Source organism: Tachysurus fulvidraco, chromosome 26 (genome assembly GCF_022655615.1).
Source record: "Tachysurus fulvidraco isolate hzauxx_2018 chromosome 26, HZAU_PFXX_2.0, whole genome shotgun sequence".
Taxonomy (NCBI): Eukaryota; Metazoa; Chordata; class Actinopteri; order Siluriformes; family Bagridae; genus Tachysurus; species Tachysurus fulvidraco.
In genome coordinates, this window is record NC_062543.1 from 7,585,867 (window position 1) to 7,607,692 (window position 21,826).

General features: G+C 37.9%; 1 protein-coding gene across 13 annotated transcripts in view; it reads left to right on the forward strand.

The window, feature by feature from the left end:
* phldb1a (pleckstrin homology-like domain, family B, member 1a) overlaps positions 1-19,731 on the forward strand; it is a 49,103-nt gene extending 29,372 nt beyond the window's left edge. For 7 of the 13 annotated variants that reach the window (XM_027165532.2, XM_027165531.2, XM_047809324.1 and 4 more), the window contains 19 exons: positions 2,321-2,560; positions 2,803-2,940; positions 3,699-3,836; positions 4,338-4,466; positions 5,849-6,004; positions 6,157-6,267; positions 6,937-7,026; positions 7,509-7,628; positions 9,154-9,279; positions 9,584-9,742; positions 9,976-10,113; positions 10,747-10,830; positions 11,660-11,726; positions 12,449-12,725; positions 14,839-14,929; positions 15,274-15,420; positions 16,525-16,744; positions 17,882-17,967; positions 18,225-19,731. In XM_027165532.2, coding sequence (XP_027021333.2) covers positions 2,321-2,560; positions 2,803-2,940; positions 3,699-3,836; positions 4,338-4,466; positions 5,849-6,004; positions 6,157-6,267; positions 6,937-7,026; positions 7,509-7,628; positions 9,154-9,279; positions 9,584-9,742; positions 9,976-10,113; positions 10,747-10,830; positions 11,660-11,726; positions 12,449-12,725; positions 14,839-14,929; positions 15,274-15,420; positions 16,525-16,744; positions 17,882-17,967; positions 18,225-18,365 — 2,658 coding nt within the window. In that variant the 3' untranslated portion in view covers positions 18,366-19,731. The remainder of the gene's footprint in view (positions 1-2,320; positions 2,561-2,802; positions 2,941-3,698; positions 3,837-4,337; positions 4,467-5,848; positions 6,005-6,156; positions 6,268-6,936; positions 7,027-7,508; positions 7,629-9,153; positions 9,280-9,583; positions 9,743-9,975; positions 10,114-10,746; positions 10,831-11,659; positions 11,727-12,448; positions 12,726-14,838; positions 14,930-15,273; positions 15,421-16,524; positions 16,745-17,881; positions 17,968-18,224) is intronic. The other 6 variants (XM_047809325.1, XM_027165535.2, XM_027165537.2 and 3 more) reach the window with 6 other exon arrangements.
* Positions 19,732-21,826: the final 2,095 nt, after the last annotated feature.

Below are 21,826 nucleotides of genomic sequence, written 5' to 3' on the forward strand. Positions count from 1 at the left end.
AATCGTTTGTACCTTTTAAAATGCAAGTTTTTATTATTTGCTTTGATTAAATGACCTGTTTCACAACCGATCCAGTGATAGCTCTAGATTTCATTCTCTGATCAGTTCATTCTCTCTCCCTCTATTGTCAGGCTCTCACACATTACAGTGTCTGCTTCTCTGTGTGTGCATGTGTGTGTCTGTGTTTATATCTGTATGTAAGTGAGAGAGGGTAATTGATAGACTGTTTACTGCTTGCCTCATTAGCAGCATTTGGCTACCAGTGAACGTTGTTACTCCCGTTCTCAAATCACCCTCACTAATACTATCACCTCCTTCCTGGCTAGACAGTAATCCCCTCTCACACTAAACACCCAGTACTTGAGTAGTTTGGAAACAAGCTTTGACACAAAGGTAATTTTAAAACATGTTATTCTGACCTGCATGCTTGTTCAGTCCTTCTCTTTCGAACCCCGAGGGTGAGTGTTTATTGGGAGCTAAAGAGCTCTTGTAATAAAGTGGGCTGCGCACACATACAGTGTATGTGGAACCCTTTTGTGTTTGTTTGGGCAGAAGCATCTTTACCAAGCATGCCAGCTGAGCTGACACTCTCTTTGTTAAGGAAAATGTTGTTGCTTAGCTACACTGCAGTCGGCATTTACGGGCGCTGCCTTTCTGTCTCCTCAGCAAGAGAACGCGTGTGAGAATCCTGGCACTCGTTTTAAGATATTGATTTCAGAGCAAAGATATGATCAGTATAACTAAATTTGACAAACACTGCATGTTAAAGGTTGACATTGGGAAAATGAATTTCAGCCTGATATTAAATGTATTATATATTTGAATATTAACCTGTTCTGGAATACATATTTACTAGATAGAAACCTCTGAAATAAGGAAAGCAAATATACACTAGGCTGTACGTTTTCATCTCCTAAATTTCAGCTGGAAAATGACAATCTCTCTGAAATATTATAATTATAATTCAGACTCATGCTGAATTTCTAGAGCATAATAATTGTTAGTGAGAATGTAATATATTTTATCCATTTTTATTTTTGTTTTATTAGCATTTGTCTTTGTTGTTATTAATTCAGAATGGCTATAATCGATAGGCCACAATTGTTTTTTTTTATGTGTATATGTGTACATTTTATGTAAAAATTGGCCCTTTTTCTAGTATAGGTTGTGAGTAGGAGAGAAGATCAAGTACACGGGTAGAGAACTTTAAAAAATAAAATAAAATAAATAAATAAAAGTTACTATATTGGTCTACTTCAGGACACTGGCTGTGTAATGACATCTAAAGCCTTTATTCTCACATACATACATTAACTCATTAAAATGGTAGTAGTAGAGTTGGTTCATTTTAGATTGTGACTGACTGAATGCTTGCATTTTTTTTAAGACAGAAATGACATGAATTGTAGAGGTCTCCTGTTCTTTGTGGTGGTGCTCTTGTTAGAGCACGCTGCTCTGTCGTGTTATTTTAGTCATGCAGAAGCGTAGCGCTAGTGTCAGCTAGCAAGGCAGCTTTGGGTATTGTCAGCTGCCTGTGTGAAGTATAATAAGGTCCAGTTCATAGACCACTGCAGATCAGCAAGCCAGGACTCAGACAAAGGGAGAAGATGAACTGAGAGTGGGAGAAAAGAGAGTGAAGATAGAGAGAGAGAGAGAGAGAGAGAGAGAGAGGGAGAGAGAGAGAGAGAGAGAGAGAGAGGGAGAAAGAGAGAGAGAGATCAAGCACATACAGTACAGTACACACACACGGTTGGTGACATATGTGGAGTGGCAGCAACAGCTGACTACTGTAGTAGGGGTGAGAGGTCACATTAGTCCACAAGTTGGGGGGTCAGTGAGACTTAGCACAGTAGGGGAGCTGGTTTTCGTGTGTGTGTGTGTGTGTGTGTGTTTGTGCGAGACCATGATTTTATACAACTGCTACAGGACCAGAGTTCTCTTAGCAGAAACAAGGTAGTCAGAGACAATTATTTACCTGTTTGTGTTAATATGACATTATCCTGCCATGCTGTTTAGAGATGGATGTTATATGTTATGCTTATAAGTACAGTGTTCATGTTAAATTAAGGTGCTGGCATGGCGAGTTAGTGGCCACAGCTTATCTCAGATTTCAGTCAGCAGGATCTGCTTTAAACAGACCACGTTGCACAAAGACATAGCACTTCTAAAGCCTTAACAGGATCATTTCAAATGCATGTAGCTGGAGATGATTTTAGACTGAATTTTGACCTTTGTCTCCTTTTCTCTGTTAGGTTTCTAGATATTTGTTTGTTCAGGAGACCACCCTGATTCTGAATTGTGTATGTGTCTATGTGTAAAGGAAAGACAGAGGCTAGAGACCATTCTGAGCTTGTGTGCCGAGTATAATAAAGGGGACCCTGTGGTGGACATGGAGACAGGGAGGGCAGGTCAGTTCCCTGAGACAGAGGGCCAGCGACCTGGCCCCGACCTGGTGGGTGTGGCAGTCCAGCACTCACATGCTCACACACATCGACTGGGCGAGTGTGATGACGAGAACCAGAAAGAGGAGTGTAGCAGCACTGAGAGTCAGCACCAGGAGGTATGACACTCTTCTATACACATACAAACATATGCATTAACATTCAGGCAAGTAGGAACTCATAGACTCCTATACTTTAAAGTTTTTCTCTCCTATACCTGAAACCCACAGAAATCCACATGACTTTTTTCAGAGAGGTGTTTTTTTTATATAGAGTTTGTATAGTACCTGTAAAACTTTTGTTCTATCTTTATCTTCTCTTTCGTTCTTTGTATATCACAATCTTTTTCACTCCCCCTCAGCATGAGGACACTGCCGGAATGGGGCAGCAGGAGCTGGGTTATCTAGTGGAGGAGCGGGTCAGGATTCTGGCTCGAGTAGAGGAGCTAAAAGCTCGGGTCACTGAGCTGGAGCAGCAGCTACAGGATTCCAGACAAGAGGTCAGACTTCCACTACACCTCGGACTGCTGTAATGCAAGGCACAGACCTAGTTAAATGCTGTGCAGTTTTAACAGTACTTGAAGACCTATTGTAGCATTAGGCATGTTTCCTGTCATGTATTTGAAGTTTGAAGCTTAATTATGTGGAAAAAATTTTGGCTTATTTTTAAGGTAAGGTCCATTTTTATTGACCAGGATGTTTGTTGTCCAAAAAATTGTTTTTTACTGGCAAGTAAAATCTATTTCAACAAATGTCAAAATTTTACAGGAGCCTGGGAATTAACATCCTGCTTAAGTTTGTGTAATCATCGCAGGCCCAATGTGTGAAAAAAAAATATATATATATATATATATATATATATATATATATATATATATATATATATATATATATATATACACACACACACACACAACTTCTTCATCCACTTCCTACATTTTTGCTGTACATACTTATTGCATTCTAAAATGTCACATCTTGCAATTTCTTTCACATTAATGTTAGCATAATGTTACTGGAACTTTGTGGCTCTTTTTTAGTGTTTCAGAAATCTATATTGTCTCAGTGTCTACAGTGACTTGGTGGAAAATAGTTTAATTTCCCAGCCAAGAAAGGGAAAAAAAACATAGTTTAGATGGATATTAGATCATTAGCAGTTGTTGAATATTTATAAAATGTAATGTGTTAAATGATTAAAGAAATTTGATTACAATGTGTTCGTACAACTTGTTAATAAAATTTAAAATAAAATCTGCAGGTTGAGATGGAACGGGCATTGCTGCAGGGGGAGAGGAGAGCTGAGTTAGATCAAGTGGAGGCAGAGTTAGAGATTATCAATCAGATTCAGCTCAAAATGAGTGAAGTGGAGAAAAATATTCAGAGGGAGAAAGAAAAGGTAAACACATATACACAAAAGGAACGGTTTGCATAATTGAATTAATGCATTCTTTTGCACCTAGAAGCATTTTGCTTTGAGCAAGGAGGTACAAATTTGCCTCCCTTTGTTTCTTGCATTTTTCTCTTGATAACTGTTTGTGGAAACGCTCTACTAACGTATTTCTAACCCTTAACAACCAACCTCTTTACACATACTTTGACTTGTGTTTGAATGGTTTTAAAATAAAAAGAAGAAACGTCTTGTCTTGTAAGTGCAAGTTTCTAACAAAGTAGAGCTGATTATATTGTACCACTGCATGATCTAAGCTATTTGATTATGAAGCATCACAAGCATATCACTTTGCATAGAAAGAGATGCAGAAAAAACTGCCATGCTGCTTTTGAGCAGTGTTATTTTTTTGTGTCTTCCTCTCCTTTATCCCTGGTATACGTTGTGTGCGCACATGCTTGTGTGTATTTGTGTGTATATGTATGTGTGCATATGTTTATTGTTTCATAGGGGAGGGCTAATGTATCAGCCGAGCGTGACGTCCTGGCCAGGTTGAGGGACGGGTACAGTGAGCTGAAGAGCCAGGTTCACAAATGCCCAGAGTCTCTGAGGGAGCACTTACAGGAACAGCTTGCCAGGGTCAGTCTCCTCTCCTACTGCGCTTTGGAGCATCAAAAACACAAAAGCAAGGACAAATGTTCAGCTAATATTAAAGGAAACAAGACCAAAGGCAATTATGAACAAACTGAACAAGTAGAGAGCACAAACAAAACCCCACAAAAACATAACTACTGCAGTTAGGACACTGCGACGGGTTTTTGTTTACAGTGAGCGCATTTGCATGTACAAAATAATCTGATAACTGCAGAAAATCAGATTTTGGCGACACGTATACATGCACTTCAGTAATGTGATAATAATAAAACTCTGGGTCTAGAGTCAGCTGTTAATCAGATTTCTTTTAGTAGCATCGCTACAAGTTGCAAAGCTAGCAGTTTAATTAAATTTTCCCATATAGAGCTGGAAGGCACTTTTTGAATCAAGTAGCTTGTAAGTAGATTTTATCGACCAAGCAACGGAATGGTATTGATAAACTTTACATCGTTTCATTTTGTTCACATCCGCAATATATTTGTAATCCATTATGTAGAGTATTTATTGTCGATTGGTTAGAAACACAGCTGATTCCAAGGTAAAATCATATTTTCACTGGTAAATATTTATTTGCATATAATGCTGTACTTTTACCCAAACAGGAAGACAAGCTTTTTTTCTGGTTGTGTTTATATACATGCTCAGATTCCTTGAAATCTAATAACAGTATTTTTTATTGTGGTATGCTGCTTATATGACTATTTTCTGCTTTGTGGATCAGATATTTCTCAAGTATTAGTGTTCATGAAAAAAATAATAGGCAGATCAAATGACACAGTCAGTTAACCATACATGTGTAATTTGTAATTGCTTTGTTTTATTGATAAATGTTATTGAAATTATATTCAAAAGGGAAAATACAGTCTTCATATCCTATCACTGAATTGTGTGGAAACCTTCAGAGTATGTTGGCTGGTTTCTCCTTTACACTTTCTCTGTTTTTTGTTTTTTTTTTGTGTGTGTGTGTGTGTGTAGAATTCACTGTTGAATAAAAGAAAAAGTTCTGACCGTTGTATTTTCTTCTTTTTTTTGGATGGTCTTTGCATGTTGTTCTATTATTGCCTGTTTTTTATAAGCTAACAAATTGAACTGCTTGCTTGCTTTGCATGTTTTAACAAAAATATCTCACTAATTCACTGATACAGTACAGGATATAAGGAATCACATCTATTTTCTTCGTCAATCCCAATAATTTATTATGCACTGTTTTTTTAATCTGGTGGAGATTTAGCTTTTTGAAATGTATAGAACAGATAAAGTCACAGGAGAGTCACAGAGACATTTATGCTCATCTTTCTATTTTTCATGTCCACCTGTTTGTCTGTCTCTGTGTCCACGTCTATCCGCTGTCTCCATTCTGTCTGCAGAAGGCTGAGGCTCTAGAGTCTGGCTCAAAGCGCTTTGAGGACCTGGAGTTCCGCCAGCTGGAATGTGAGAGCAGTCTGGAGGAGGAGAAGGAGACAGTCACCCGGCAGCTGCTCCAGGAGAAGGCGGAGTACCAACGCAGCGTGGCCAAGAGAAAGGTATTATTATTGTAATCAGAACAATTTTACTGGCTCCTGCAGCATGTGTTGGAGGGGCAATGAAACACATCAGTATTGAGATTGTAAGAATTCTGATTATTACAAATATGGGACTTAAAAAATCCAAAACTGCATTTCTCATATTCCTCAAGGAGAAAATGGCTGCCCTTGAGATTCACGCCAATCAGCTTGGCATGCAGGCAGCTAAGGATTCTGAGCGGATGGCTAAAGACCGAACCATGGTCCTGCAAATGCTGCATAAGGTTAGTTCAGTACACTGATGGGCATGATTAGCTAATTAACTGAGTACTCATTGTGTAACCACACCAGTCAATTAGAGAAGTACTATTTTAAAGGAAACAGGCCTGTAGGTTTTTCTGCAGCCGTGTGATTCATGGATTAGACAAACAATGTTCAATTCAACACAAACACATATTCATACCAATTGAACTCTTGTTTAGACTCCACTTTTATCCTGGCAGTACTTAGCCTGCCACAAAATGCCTTAAATGGTGTTTTATTGTTTTGTTATTATGTAGTTAATTAGGTCTAGTAAATAGCACGAACTGGTCGGACAGAAAGGTATGTGGCATTCCGTCTCAATGAGAGTTGAGGGCTGTGTTTACACTTCAACTCAGAAACTGGCCACCTAAGAACTTGGGGAAATACTGAGTTAAATTGCAGCAACAAGCAAACATTACTGAAGATCAATGAAAAGCACTTATATAAAACATGTATACAAAACATTCAAATGTATCTTGCCTCTTTGTGATCTTTAGTTTTCACCATCTACGGTGTTTGCAAGCTGTGGCACTATAACATTTTAGACTTGTTACTCTTCAAAGGCATTCAAATACTACATTTATTCTGTCACATATCATTTCAGTGTAAATATGTTGTTGCAATTAACTTATTTTATCTCAATCAAATAGGAGAAGGAGAGGCTGGCAACCATGGAAAAGAGATACCAATGTTTGACTGGAGGGAAGACTTTCCCCAGTTCCTCTAACACCATGCAGGAGGTAAGGATACATAAGCCGCTCCAGCAGAATTTTCAGCCAGGCCAAGAATCTTTAGTGTTGTCTGGTACTATCAGGCCTCTGTCGTTCTTCACTGCCATTGATCTGACAGACCCTTCTTTGTAGGATATCTAGAAAGACTTGTTTCTTCTTGAACATCATTAATATTCATGAGTTGATGTTGGTAGCTCAGAACTGGGTAGCTGGGTATTGAAATATCCACCCGTATTTTTGGCATACTGTAAGATACTACTAATATTTATCGGATCTGCTTCACTGTCTCTGGCAGCGATGTAAAAATTTAATCTAAGCTTTTGCTACAGGCGATAAGCTCCATTGCAGTGCCTCACTGTTTGTCTATTAAATATGTAAAAGCAAAAGGGAGGGGAGTTATACAGTCTAGGAGCTCTGAGAAGCTTAATGGGGATTTTATTGGTTTAAAAATGACCCCTGTAGTTCATTCCAACCACTGATATTCAAAACAGGACATTCTGCATATCAGCGAATCTGACCTATCCAATGAAGTCCTTATACAGCATCCTCCACTACCTGCTCCCTGCATCCAAAGCTCCACCTCTCATTCTTGCCCCATCAGGCCTCATGAGGTAAACGAGTGGCATGCTGGTGTGTGGAAATCGGGACTGTTTTAGGAGTCTTTTACCTGCTGCTTCTAATAAGCAAATGCTTACTAGTAAAAAAAGTGTAACTGTATTTAGCCACAATTCAGAACCAAAATTTATGAAGTAGCTTGAGTAATATTAACAGCATGGTGCTCTACTAGAGTAATGATCATGTATCCATGATTATTTAACGCTGTGATAACTGTAACAAAATACGACATTAACACATACTACATAGTAGACAGCCTTGTCTGCCATGGACCTATCTATAACTGTGCAGTTCAAGGGTAATTGAGTAGCTTTAGGTCAGTGTGATGTGATACTAAGGTGTGTGCTGTGATTGCAGTTTTCATTTCAGCTTCCCGGAAGTTGTGCAGGCTAAGAAGCTCATCATTACTTAATAACAATCAGACTCACAAGACTCTGGAAGTGTTTTCATCATGTACTCTCATTGGATACTTTAATAGGAATACCTGTACCTGAACACCTTCTTATTTATGCAATTATTAAATAAGCCAATCACGTGGCAGCAGCACAATGCATTTATTCATATGCACATAACTAAAAAGTTTCAGTTAATTTTCACATCGGACATCAGAATGGGGAAAGTGATCGTGGTGACTTTGATTGTAACTTGGTGGTTGGTGCCAGATGGGCTGATATGAGTATTTCAGAAACTTCATATAATTGGGATTTTCATGCAGTCTCTAGGGTTTATACAGAATCAGGCAAAAATCAAGAAACATCCGGTGATCAGCAATTTTGCGAAGAGAGAGTTTGTGGGACAATGTTAACAGAAGGGTTTGAGCTGCCAGAAGTAACTCAAATAACAAATTGGTATCATAAATGGCTTTTTACATCCATTATGAACTGAAAGACATCTCAGAATGCACACAATGTCAAAAGCTTAGGCTGACACACGAAGACCACATCAGGATCCACTTGTTTAAGCGAAGAATAAACTAATGCTGTAACTGCATGAACGAGTAGGAGTAAAGGTATTGGAATCTGATGGGCAGGTGACCTACAGACTTTTGGGTTTGAGTTTAAAGGATGAAAATGAGATAATAGATTATAATTTAATCTTTCATTTTTACATTTATATCAACATATGCTAAACAATTTCTTGTAAACACCTTTTTTGAATCCACACATTTAAGTGATCAGATTGTTTAAATAATTTATAGCTCTATTTTAAGCCATGAGTTTCACCAGTCAAGAATGCATTAGTTAAAAAGGATAATCATCTTATATTAATCTTTTGATCTCAAACACAACTGTCTTCAGCTTCGAAGAAAAAACAAAAGAAGTGGCCTTGCTGTTCCAATACTTTCTTTTTTATTTTTGTATTTTTTTTTAGAGAATACAGTATGTGCATGTGTGTGGGAGTGTGTACACAATGCACAATGATGTGTTGGGCCTCTGGATTGTTTTTTTTTTGTATATTTGCTGTAACAGTATGTACAGGTAGAGCTGCGAGTTGGTGCCTTTTTGATTTGTGTGTATTCAGGAGTACCTGAGACTTTCAGATGTATTTAAGATGTATGGTAGTGGTTGTGTCCCACCACCAGCCACCTCTTTTGCCCCTACCACTTCCTGCATTTCTCTTGCTGTTACACCAGATACCCCTCGTGAGGTATGAATCTACAGCTCACGTTACTTTTTTCTGGAGTTTCTTATCCATTCTTTCTATGTTCTCTTTGACTCTCCCACTGTCTTTCTTTTGCTTCTTTCTTATGACTCAATGTATTACTGTGTCTCTTATCATTTCAATTTCTTCTAGTTCTTGCTCATGTCTATTAATAGAATGTAGATCAAACAGCAAGCTCATTTCATATTTCTAAACATAGATTGCTTCTGTGTCTTTCTGCTTTTTAACACCGTCATTACATTCTCTCCTCTGGCTGTGTACATGTACTCAATGCTTTGATGGGGTAAAGGATTATGTGACAGTTAGTCAGTTGAACCAGCTCTTCGGGATGCACAAGGTTGATCACTCCACATCGGCTACTGTCCAATCATTCCAAGCTATAGTAGCTGACCCTGTCCTCTCTAACCACATGTCACAGTGTGACCCTGCCCAGTCTCTTTCAGCCGAGGTGTGTGTTCCACATGGTTTTCTTTCTAGTATTATAAATATATGTATTAAATTATATGGAGAAAAGTGGTACTGTCTTTTTAAGGCTGATATACACTATTGGTATGCATGGAAATGATTTTGGATCTGGATAAGGCTGCATGTATTCTATCATTCTTCTTTCATCCCACCCTGCCTCTTCTCCTATCATCTCTGCTCCTTTTTTCTTATGCTTGCGTTGCTTGCAATACCTAGGCTGAGAGGAACAAGCCTCTGGTGCCCAGGCTGGATTTAGAGCGCTGGTACCAAGACATCATGGCAGTTGGGGATACTAGCAATGCTTGTCCTCCCCCTCTTCCAGCTAAGTCTTTCTCCACACGCAGAACCATGCAGGTAAACTCCATTATCCCAGTTAACTCCCAGTGTCTTCGTGGTGTTCCTGTACTCACTCGCTCTGTCGTCATCACGGATCATCCACTAACATTAGCTCATGTTGTTTCGAGTGCTTTTTTGGAAAGTCTGACATTTGTGTCTGTGTGTTGTGCTGGTACGTAGCAGGAGATGTCTGATTGTCTGTGCTTACATGAAAAGATTTTTCAAACCAAATGATTTTTCTGTTGCTTCATATCTGTTTAATAAGTCTTTAATTGCCAATTGGAGCAAGATATAAACCAGATGTTCTTACAGAAACATCAATCCCGCTTAGAAATGTTACTTCAGTGACCCTCCCATACATTGTTATTTTTAAATATAATATTTTATCCTACTCACTGTGCATTGTCATGCAAATGCACATGTGCTGACAAAATGCATGTACAGTATATCAGCTGTTAAATTTCCATGATGATTATTTAGGTATTGAACAGGTTATCATAATAGAAATGTCATTTGGATTGAGCTCATTTGGTTTACTCCTCTAACTTCCTGTTGCTGTCTATGCGAATGTTTCTCATTCCAGTTAAGCTATCATCTGAATTATTAATTGATTATCAGACTGCACCAAGACATGCTCTTCTGTGTTCTCAGATGTACAGATGTAAGCAGGACGGAGCAAATGGTACATCCACACAACCCAACGCTGGAATTGCAGGAAGAAACACTCCAACCAAGGTAATGCACACACACACTGCCTGCAGCAATATATGGAGGTATGTAAATCATTGGACAGTTTCACAGTTAGGGTGCTCAAGCTGTCTGGATTTTGAAGATGATGTTTATGAGGTTTAAGTTCAGTTCAAGTTTGAATTTAAGCCTCGGTTTTATAGTCTTCTTATTTAAGATGTCAAACGATATATGATTTACGGGTTTTCTCAAATGTTGAATGACAGTAAATCAATTGCTGTCAAATTCTAAAACAATTTCCCAGTTACACATGGGGAACTGTATACGAAAAGTATACAAAATACGAAAAGGATTTCTGTATACGAAAAGGATCCCTATATATATTACATACGTTTCTAGTTGTGAGTAGGAAAAAAGAAGACTGTATTCAGATCAAAAAAATCTCACCTTTCTTTCTTTCCCAATATTGTGAAAGTAAAATAACCTGTAGATTATTATTTAAAACGTTGGGGTAAATTTCCGTTTAGAGATGACTAGCAACAATTCAGTGAATGCTTCTTGAATTATATCTGGAACAAAAAGTGTATTTTAATGTCATACTGTACTTTAACCACAATCGCATGTTCAAATGTGTTGGAATATAGATCTTAAAAAAAAAAAGTCTCTGTCCAGTTCTAGATTATTCCGTATAAACTTGCTATTAACATTTTACTTTGGATAATTTCTACTAATAACATACAATTAACCAGACTTTTGCAGTGTTAGTACTACAGCTGCTGTTTGATCAACCATGATTCTGTACATGTATCTTTTCAAATGTGATATGTAGTATTTTGTATGTAGTCTTTGTTCACGCACATTGTTGTCTCACTTTTAGAGCCTTCCAGACCTGTCAGCCCCTCATCTGGATACAGAGTCCAAGAACCTGGCTCTTGAGGGCAAAGGTAAACCAGCTTCACGATGGCATAAACATGTTTCTGTATATCATATTAACCGCTTATGCTTGACCAGTCTATCCATTGTCGTCAACTCCACCTGTTCATCTGAATGGTGAAGCATAGAGGAGGGGTGTCTAAGATTTGAAAAGAATTTATTTAGGACAAATGTTCTGAGGCTTGTATGGTCTTGTCTTGGTATCTGTAATGTTGGAGCCAATCTTTTTAACAGCATGCATGAATGCACCATACTCTGGGGCAAGAGGCAACTGGCAGTTTGTGGTCTGGATGTGTAACCAACAAAGAATTTCAGTAGACCACCTCTGGTACAGTCAGATGTATTTAGGTTCAATTAATTAGCTGAAAGTTGCTCATCACATCAGAGAGTATTCACAGATTTTTTTTTTTTTTTTTTTTTTTTAACTTTCTTTAGTCTGAACAATGAACTGAGAAAATTTGGAAAAAGGTGACAACAATAAAATACAATGTTTAAAGACATTTGGACAAAGTACCATGATACCATGATGTATGGTTAACATTGCTTGTTTAAGCAAAAACAAATTACAGTTTTGACCATTCTCTCACGTCAGATTATCTGGACCTTTGTAAGCATGGAATTGCACATAAGTGGACCTTTTGGGTAAAGTTCAGAATAAACAGTCAATTGACCAGGTTGTCCATTATCATTCTCTTAACATTTTTCACATTTGTTTCTTTATGCATCTGCCTAGGGCTCCAAACATGCGATGACTCCAGATTTTTCACCACTGAACTTAAAGCGAGGCTTGAAACGGACCCACAATGCCACTGGGGGGTGCCGCAGGGCTCTCACTCTCAGTTAAATGGCCCATTCACTGCTCCAGCAGCCCCAATGGTGCACCATTCCATCCTGCACCATCAAGCACCCCCTGCAGGAGGCCAAGCATATGACACACTCAGTCTGGAGAGCTCTGACAGCATGGAGACCAGCATATCCACTGGAAACAACTCCACCTGTTCACCTGAAAGGTGAGTGACCGAGGGGTGCTTAAGTCATTTGAAAACATTGGTTTGACCCAAAGCATCTGAACCTTGTAGGGGAGTCTGGTGGTATACTTTTTCAGGTAAAAGACATCCTTAAATGACATTTTCAACAAGTAATGAGATCACCATTAATGAATGAGCTCAACCCCGATCACGTTTCTTTATTAATAAAGAACATTGTGGATGGATGAGGTGGAACACACAGTGCCTTGCAAAAGTATAGCAAATTCATCTCGGATTACAATGACTCACAGATTGTTCCAGACAGTATTTCTATTGCAAGCCAATATGTTCTTAAAGTACAAAATCATTATTTGTCAGAAGATATTAAAAAATATATAATTTTCAACCCATTTACTTGGTTGAATATTTAAAGCTGTCCAAGACTTTCCTTCAAGCTTTGTGCAGTGTTTTTGGGAGTGATTTGCTCTATTCTTTCCATCAGATTCGCTCCAAGTTCTTTAAGTTGGTTGGATGTTGACTGCAGGTTTACATGACCTCAAATATTTAGTAGGATTCAGATCTGTACATTGACTTGGCCACTGCAGAATATTCCTCTTTTTGTTTGTAACCACGTCAATGTTGCTTTGGTCTTATATTTTCAGACCAGTGTCCTCCTGAAAGGTTAAGTTTTTATTAAGCTTTAGAGTTTTTTAACAGACTGCAGCAGGTAGAGTCACTCTATATTTTGCTACAGCTGTTCTTTGATCAATTTAAACAAGAAGCCCAACTTCTAAGGATGAAAAAACACATTCACGTTCATATGCCATCACTGCCATTTCAGCAGTCAGCTTTCTGTTCAGGTCTTCATACGTAAACATTTCTAGACTTCGACAGGAAGGATTTTAGTGTTAAGTCTATAATAAACATAGAAACTATGCTGACATAGCTCTAGAGCTTTTGGTTACAAAATTTCACTTGACTATAAACAGTTGTAAAAATGACATTATTTATATTTTCATTATTTACTGTTCAGTGTCACCCAAATGAAGATGGCTTCCCTTCTGAGCCTGGTTACTCTCTTTGTTTTTCTTTGCCACCGTCACCTCAGGTTTGCTCTTTATGGATAAACGTTAGAGATAAATAATAACTTAATTTAAAACTGTCATTTTTATTATATATATTTCAGTAAACCAGTTTTGAGACAATATCCATTGTTATAAGGGCCATACAAATAAATTGATTTGAATTTACATGAGGAAAACAGATCCCCTGTCTTTATAGTCTTTTTTAGTTCAGTTACTTATCTATTTATTTTACAGGACTCAGGACCTTTATTCACACAAACATATGAAAACAACTCCAAATACTGTTTGCAGCAACATTGTACCAGTGTTGCACTTAATTACCACTGCTAAGAACTAACAGTCAACTCAAGTTTGATTCAGGTCAGGTCAGTTCAGGGCTCTGAATGACTGGCCTTGCCAGTGCCCCTGAGAGACGGTCTCCATGGGAACCCTTGTCTGCCTCTGTTCCCCTGACAACGGGTCATCCTGCCCAATTTCCCCTTAAACATGTTTTTCTTTGCATTTCTCTCCTTGTACAAAGTTACTTGGCCTGTTGCCATGACAACCACCAACCATACAAGAGACAAGATCTTGCTCACCTGTTCAGAGTTGGGTCGTGTCCCGAGGCAGAACAAGGGGAGCCTGCCATATTATGTATTCCCCTTAGAAAGGGGTGGGGGTTTGAGTACTTTGTCAGCCGGGAAGGATATTCACTTGATTGTGTCCTATTTTTCAATTCTAGAAGTGATGGATCTTGAGAAGGAATTTACTCGGTTTCTGGTCTATGTTTTTATATCCTTTGATGTTTTAATATGTCAGAATTAGAGCTCCTGGGTCTCAACCTACAGTCAGAATATATTTTTTTTTCTCTTAAAATGGAAAAACTTACCTAAGGGCTCATACATGGGTCAGCTGTCTGTTCCTAGAAGAATGAGTTGCAACAGGAAGAAATTGATTCAAACGGCCACTTTTGACTGTCAAGAGTGGGGAAAAAAGTAATTGTGTACATTGCGAACACTTGTGTTCAATTCCACAACTTCTTCTTGTGAGCTCTCATAGTAACAGAGCAAATGGACGTGTTTGTGTCTCAGTGGTAGCGGCCTGGCTGGGCTGAGGCTGGAGGAAATGGAGAAGATGCTGAAGGAGGCTCAACAGGAAAAAGCCAGACTGGTGGAGAGTCGTGTGAGTCCCATTAAACTTTAATTGTCTGTGAAATGTTATCTCTCTTATGAATTTCAAAATGGAGAGTCAACTCCCTTTGCCTCTGCAGCAGCGTAGATTCTTTTCACACCTACAAAGAGACACTGACATGAAAGACGGGCTCTTAACAAGTTCACCTAGAGTAATACACATATTGACATTCTCCTGTGAAATTATTTTTTCATACGTCCCTTGTAACCTCTCACTGTGGGTTTTTGCAAATGTATTTTTTTCCCCTTTCAGTCTGTTTCATCTTTTCACTATTAGTTCAATACCCTTTTCTTTCTGTTTCTCCGTCTCCCTCTTGGTGTCTGTATCACTCTCAGGAGAGAGAGGCACAGGCACGAAGGCAGCTGCTGGAGGAGGAAAGGAAGAGGCGAGAGGAGGTGGAGAGGAGGCTGGAGGAAGAGACGGCACATCGGCAGAGATTAGTAGAGGAAGAGGTCAAGATGAGAGAAAAGCAAAGCTCGCAGGTCAGTGCAGGTCTATGAAGACATTAAACTTGAGAGAATACCAGCTGCTTGTAGATCAATGGGACTCTTGGAGTGCAGGCTGCCAGTGAATCCTTTCAGAAATAACATGTACTTTTAGTGTCTTGAGGTTAAGAAAATGCTTAAAGACTCAGGTTTTCACACTGATCTCAGAACCGTCACAGCTTTGGCCGCACCAGGCATGTGTCAATTTAGAGGTTTTAAAGGGCCATAGGGCTTAGTGGAAATAGGGCTTAGTGGAAAATACTGTTCTGAGCTGAGGTGCCTTTAGCTCTGAGGTGAGTGTTCAAATCAAACATGTGTGAAAAGTGATTAAGGGGTCATTCTGTGAATACTAGGGGGATAGCATGAAGGTAAAAGTCAGATTGCAGAGGGAAGACTTAAGGCACTTGAGAGGATGGACAGATGTTTGAGGAAAAGAGAAAAAAATTGTGCTTAGAAGTCAAAGAAAAAGTAAAGACACATGGCAAAAGCAAGAGAATGGAGATGAAATGGCAATGGATTAGACTGTATTTAGATTACAAATATAACAAGCTGCCCTACAATTACTATTTAAAAACACTATTCAGTAATTTATTATAATTAAGTTATGTTAATACAATTAATTCTCTAAAATGCTGTTAAAACCTGTCTAAAATTAAAAATTTTTTTTTATCAAATTAAAGGATTTAAGAGCTATATAGACTTTTAATTTTCATTTGAATGGTCTTAGATTTTAACTTTTTAATGTTAGGCTGTAAATATTTTTTTCATTTGATTTTTTTTTATGCAGCTGAATCGTATGAAGCTGAGACATTTGCCGTCTCACACACAATCATGTACACTAGATAATGCAGTTTTACAGGCCAGAAGTAGACACAGAAAAAGAAATTAAATGTTTGGGATTAATTAAATGCATGATTTAATAACCATGTTTAAAAAATGTTTTACAGTGTCTGCTCTTCAAAAATATCTATTATTTAGCTTTTTTTCATACTTGTACATGAGGAGAGATTATTTATACAGTGTAGATCATATTTGCACCAATAATGTTAACCTACAAAATTCTCACATATCTATTTTATATTTAAATTCTGCCCTGATTAGGCTCGTCCAATGACCCGTTACCTACCCATCCGAAAGGAGGAGTTCGACCTGCGCTCTCACGTGGAGTCAGCTGGTCACTGCATAGACACCTGTCCTTATGTCATCATTGCTGAGAAAATGTGCAAAGGCCACCTGGTGAAGATGGGTGGCAAAATTAAATCATGGAAGAAGCGCTGGTTCGTCTTTGACCGGTTAAAGAGGACTTTCTCTTACTATGTCGGTATGTTTAAGTCATGCGGATAAAGTTCTGTTCTCCAGCTTACCAGCTGTCCAGCTATGGACAAAAAATGTTCTTTTGTTTTATTTTTTTTTTGCTACTCTTCTCACCATATACACCATCTTTTTTTTACTACACTGGCATGTCTCTCACTTTTAATGTCTTTCGTACACACACACACATACACACACACACACACAGCTCACGTGTGTAGCCTTTTCACCCTCTTACTCCCCATGTTAGTAGTAGTGATGATGATGATGATGAAATAATCTGTAACACTTTCTCCAGCCCTGTGTTTGAGAGCAATGGGGGGTGGGGGGAGGGGAGGGGGAATGAGATTTACCCCCGGCTTGTTCATGACTAACAACATGAGACTTGCAACTCTTCAAAAGCAGAAAAATGGCCAAAACAAACGAGCCCCATTTAGTAAAGTATATTTGGTTTAATTTTAAGGAGGCATAATTATAAAAAAATAAATGATGAAATAATAATATGCAAATGTTTTTACAAAAACCTTTATACATGCACAAAAGGATAAGGAAGCATGTAACACACATTTATTTATTTATTTATTTATTGGCCGGTCTAATTTATTTGTTTATTTATTTAAGATTTTTTATTTATTAATTTATTCTTGAAGTTATTTAAAATCACAGATTATAGTGCTGCTTTGCGGCTCCATTAAAAGCTGCTATGCGGTTCCTTTTAACTTTATATAGCTTTTTGTGAACATCTACGTACAGTATGCTGTGTTTTGTCCCTTGGGTGATGCTGACTTTGACAGATTTATGTCAGCAGTGAATAAAACAGTTCCACCCCAAATGCAAAACACTACCTGTAATAAAAAATGCACTATGTGGCCTCCAAAACCAAAGCGTCTGTTGTAGCTCATGGAAAAAATTGCCTCTGTTTTTTTGAGGTATAAATATAATTGCTTACATTTTAAAAAAGAAAGCAAATCCTCATGTCAAAATGTACAAATTGTGGAGCAATTTGTAATTGACTGCAGTATTAACTTAGTATCTTACTGAGTTAGTTATATACTGTAGTTATGATGATATATAAATAATATATTGTTGAGTGGAAGGAGGAAGGTGCTAATGTATTTTTACAGGATATACTCTCTTCTGTTTTCAGACAAGCATGAGACCAAGTTAAAAGGGGTCATCTACTTCCAGGCCATCGAGGAAGTTTATTACGACCACCTTCGCAGTGCCACTAAGGTAAACATATTAACCTGAAGCATCTTATTTTTCTATAGTATTTATACTTCCTGAATAAGGAACATCATCATCCATCAAACACAACCCAATAGTCACTTTGTTCACAAGTTTGAAAAGCCATATTGTCAGCAAGATCATTTCATATAACATTCCCAAATAGAGATGTTTATTTCTTCGTGCTATTCTGCTTCATTTCTAGCTATCGTGTCAGTTCTCCTCATCCTGCACACGTTGTCTTTTTTGTTCTGTCCTGACAGAGTCCGAATCCCTCCCTAACCTTCTGTGTGAAGACGCACGACCGGCTGTATTTCATGGTGGCCCCATCCCCAGAGGCCATGCGAATATGGATGGATGTCATAGTAACAGGTGCTGAGGGCTACACACAGTTTATGACCTGAGGGAAATCTGAGCGAACACTCAGCTATGACGGCGTAAGACCGGGCAGGACTTGTTTAACAGGACGTCGGTTCTGCATGAGGACTGAACTTTACACTGATATCTGAACTTCAGACATGCTGCAGCAGCCCACACTGACTGATGGTTATCATCCAGATCAGAAATATTTTGTATGGATGCATATTACCCAGAAGTGGACGGGGTTCTGTTGTTCTGCGCAGATAACAAGGTGCTTAAATCAAACCAGTCACCAAGAAAGACTATTATACATCTACATATTTTTTTAAATATTCTATTATTTGTGTAATAATATATATTTCATTACCACTTTGGAACTATCCATGGCAACAGTTCCATGCTATTACTTTGTTTTGCACACATTTGGATTAATTAAAAAAGGGAAAACATATTGTACTTTTTTATGCCAAATATATAAAACCAGTTATGCTTTTTAAGGTCTGTTTAGAGATTTAAATATTGTACTCTGTATCACTAACAGTGTTAATAACACTCAAACTGTAAAAAGTATTTCATGTACCAGAAAGTTGCATCAGCTCCTTGTTATAACAAACCAATGTGTCAGTTAATGGTATAACAAAAAAAAAAAAAAAAAAAGATGCCATTAAGGGGGAAACAATGTTAGCTTAATACAAATATTAATAAGCATTTGGATTATGACATTCTGTTGGAAGGAAATGTGTAGCACTCCCATTTTTGTTCTCTACGATGTAAAACACATTTGGACATGAGTTATAACTAATGTGCTAGCTGTTATCAATATTTCTATGGAGTTTGTCCAAATTCAAATTTACATTAGCTTTTCAAAATTTATCATATTTCTTGTTGTATTTCTGTTTTGACACAATAATGTCTGGTGGGGACCATTTTTATTTGATGAAGTGTTTGTTATTATACCATGAGACTTGCCAAAGGTTAACTTCATTAGTCCAGCATTTTATTCTGTAAACACATAATGCACAGGTACAGTGATGTGATCCGTTTTAGTGTAATGGTTGCGACTGTGTGGCCGTATGTGCCTTGCAAAATGTTCTCTCCTTTCAGGGCTGTTATGCAGTAGTGCTCCACTAGTATTTTATAATGTTTTATTATTTATTCAGGTGTCCTGTCTTGCAAGTATGTCAAAATACAATATAAATGTGCATATAATATGCATACTAATATGCTATTATATAAGCTCAGAGCAATCTCATTAGCATTATATTTATACATTTGCTCACATAAACAGTGTATAAACAGAAATTCCAGTGTGTGTGTGTATATACAGTATAAAGGCTACATGTCCTATTTCCACTCATAAACTGTAATGACAGAGGTGTGTACCAGGCCTAAATAAATCGTGTAACAGAGTGTGTGAATTGCATCATGGTGTTTGTTATGTAGTCTAAATGAATAAATAATGTACATTTTTAATTTAATATTAGGGCAAAGATGTAATGCACTAGGATATCAGTTATAAGTTTAATAAGTTTCAAACTTTCTGTCATAGAGACAGTTCCTGTGCCAGACTGGACACATTTTACTGTTAATACCGTTATTTAATTATTTACAAGAAATTTCGACTATTGGCAGCTTTGTTGCATTTAGCCTAGCCTTTGGCACTCGGCTGTAAAATGCATTTGATCAGATAAATATGACACTGAGAAGCTAAAATTGGACAAGATGATTTTACGCCCTCTGACCTTCTGGTTTACTCATACCAAGAACGTGGAAAATGTCAAAGCATGAATCACCCCTTAGAAAAAAAGCCCTCAAGTTTCATTGGAAATTTCATTAGAACCTTTTATGTTTGTGATTCATAACAGATACTTTCCTGCTACAAATCATCACCTTTTTATAGCCTTAATCTTCATTACTGAACTAAGGATGTGTTTATGATTCTGTCCAGCAGAGAGCGCTGTTTCCCTGTTTGTTCGTTCTGCGACGCAGTTGTTTTCTTCATTGCTCTTGCGCTCAGTCATTAAAAACAACAGTTAACAAACAAAATGTCGTCAGGGTTCTAACAAGATCATGTGTGTGCTATCAGAGTCTTAGCAATTAACTTATCATTGTTACAGTGTCCAGTGTCATCTGGCTGTCATCTCTCTCTCTCTCTCTCTCTCTCTCTCTCTCTCTCTCTCTCTCTCTCTCTCTCTCTCTCTCGCTCTGTCTGTCTGTCTGTCTGTCTCTCTCTCTCTCTCTGTCAGTCTGTCTGTCTCTCTCTCTCGCTCTGTCTGTCTCTGTCTTTCTCTCTCTCTGTCTGTCTGTCTCTCTCTCTCTCTCTCTCTCTCTCTCTCTCTCTCTCTCTCTCTGATTTCTTGACAATTGGAGAGGAAATGTCTGCCTTACTACTGTGTTGATAAATCTGCGTGGAGGTCCTATTCTAACCTTAATACCATCCATCAATTACTTCACAAATTCAGGCATTCAGTCAATCTCTCTCTCTCTCTCTCTCTCTCTCTCTCTCTCTCTCTCTCTCTCTCTCTCTCTCTCTCTCTCTCTCTCTCTCTCTCTGTCTGTCTGTCTCTCTCTCTCTTGTCTGTCTGTCTGTCTCTCTGTCTGTTTCTCTCTTTTTAAAAATCTGATCCTAAAAAAACCCCAACTCTAAATAAATGTATTTACAGTAATTTTATTGCAGTAATTTCTTATCATCCTGTACATTTCTCATGTTTTGAATTGATCATATTCCACACCTAACTGCAACATTACTGGCTAATGCTAACACAGTAACATTTTAATAGTGTTTTGGCTTTTATGCATTTTTATGCACTTTGACTACGACTGTTCGAGCTAAATTACAGATCATTGATGGCTGTTACAGACCATTGATGGCTGTTACACAGAAGGGATCAACAAAAAACTACGAAAGGTGAGCAATGTATAATACCTCAAGATCTCTTCGATGCCATAAAGAAAACTATTACACACAGAGACACACATGCCTGCACACACACATGTGTTTCATGTCCATTCATGCTGTGTTTTGTCTTCCATGAAAACAAAACATGGTAGATAGACCATGTAACGCTTTCATCCAAACAAATAAAAAACCCACACATTTCTGCAATCTGTCCTTTTGTGTAACTTGGATATTTGGATAATGTGTCCTTTAGTCTATCCACGTTTTGTTTCTCTCCCAGAGGGATTCTGACAGGAAAAAAGCATGATAGAGTAAATAATACACCTTATATGTGTCATTACACCTGCAACTGTATTTCAGGTGCATAGTGTCAATCCCTTCATGTGATGTATGATGCCCAAATGAAGCTCTGTGATTGCATGGATATACAGTCTGGGCTAGACAGAAATCAGCCCGGGTGTTGTTTCTTCATACTATTCTGTGTTGTTGTGTTTGATTTCACATAAAAACGATATAGTCCACTTTAAGACTTGCTAGTAGCAATTATTCTGGTGTGGTTACCAAAGAAAAAATTCTTAATGTATAAGATTTATGATTATAATGGGC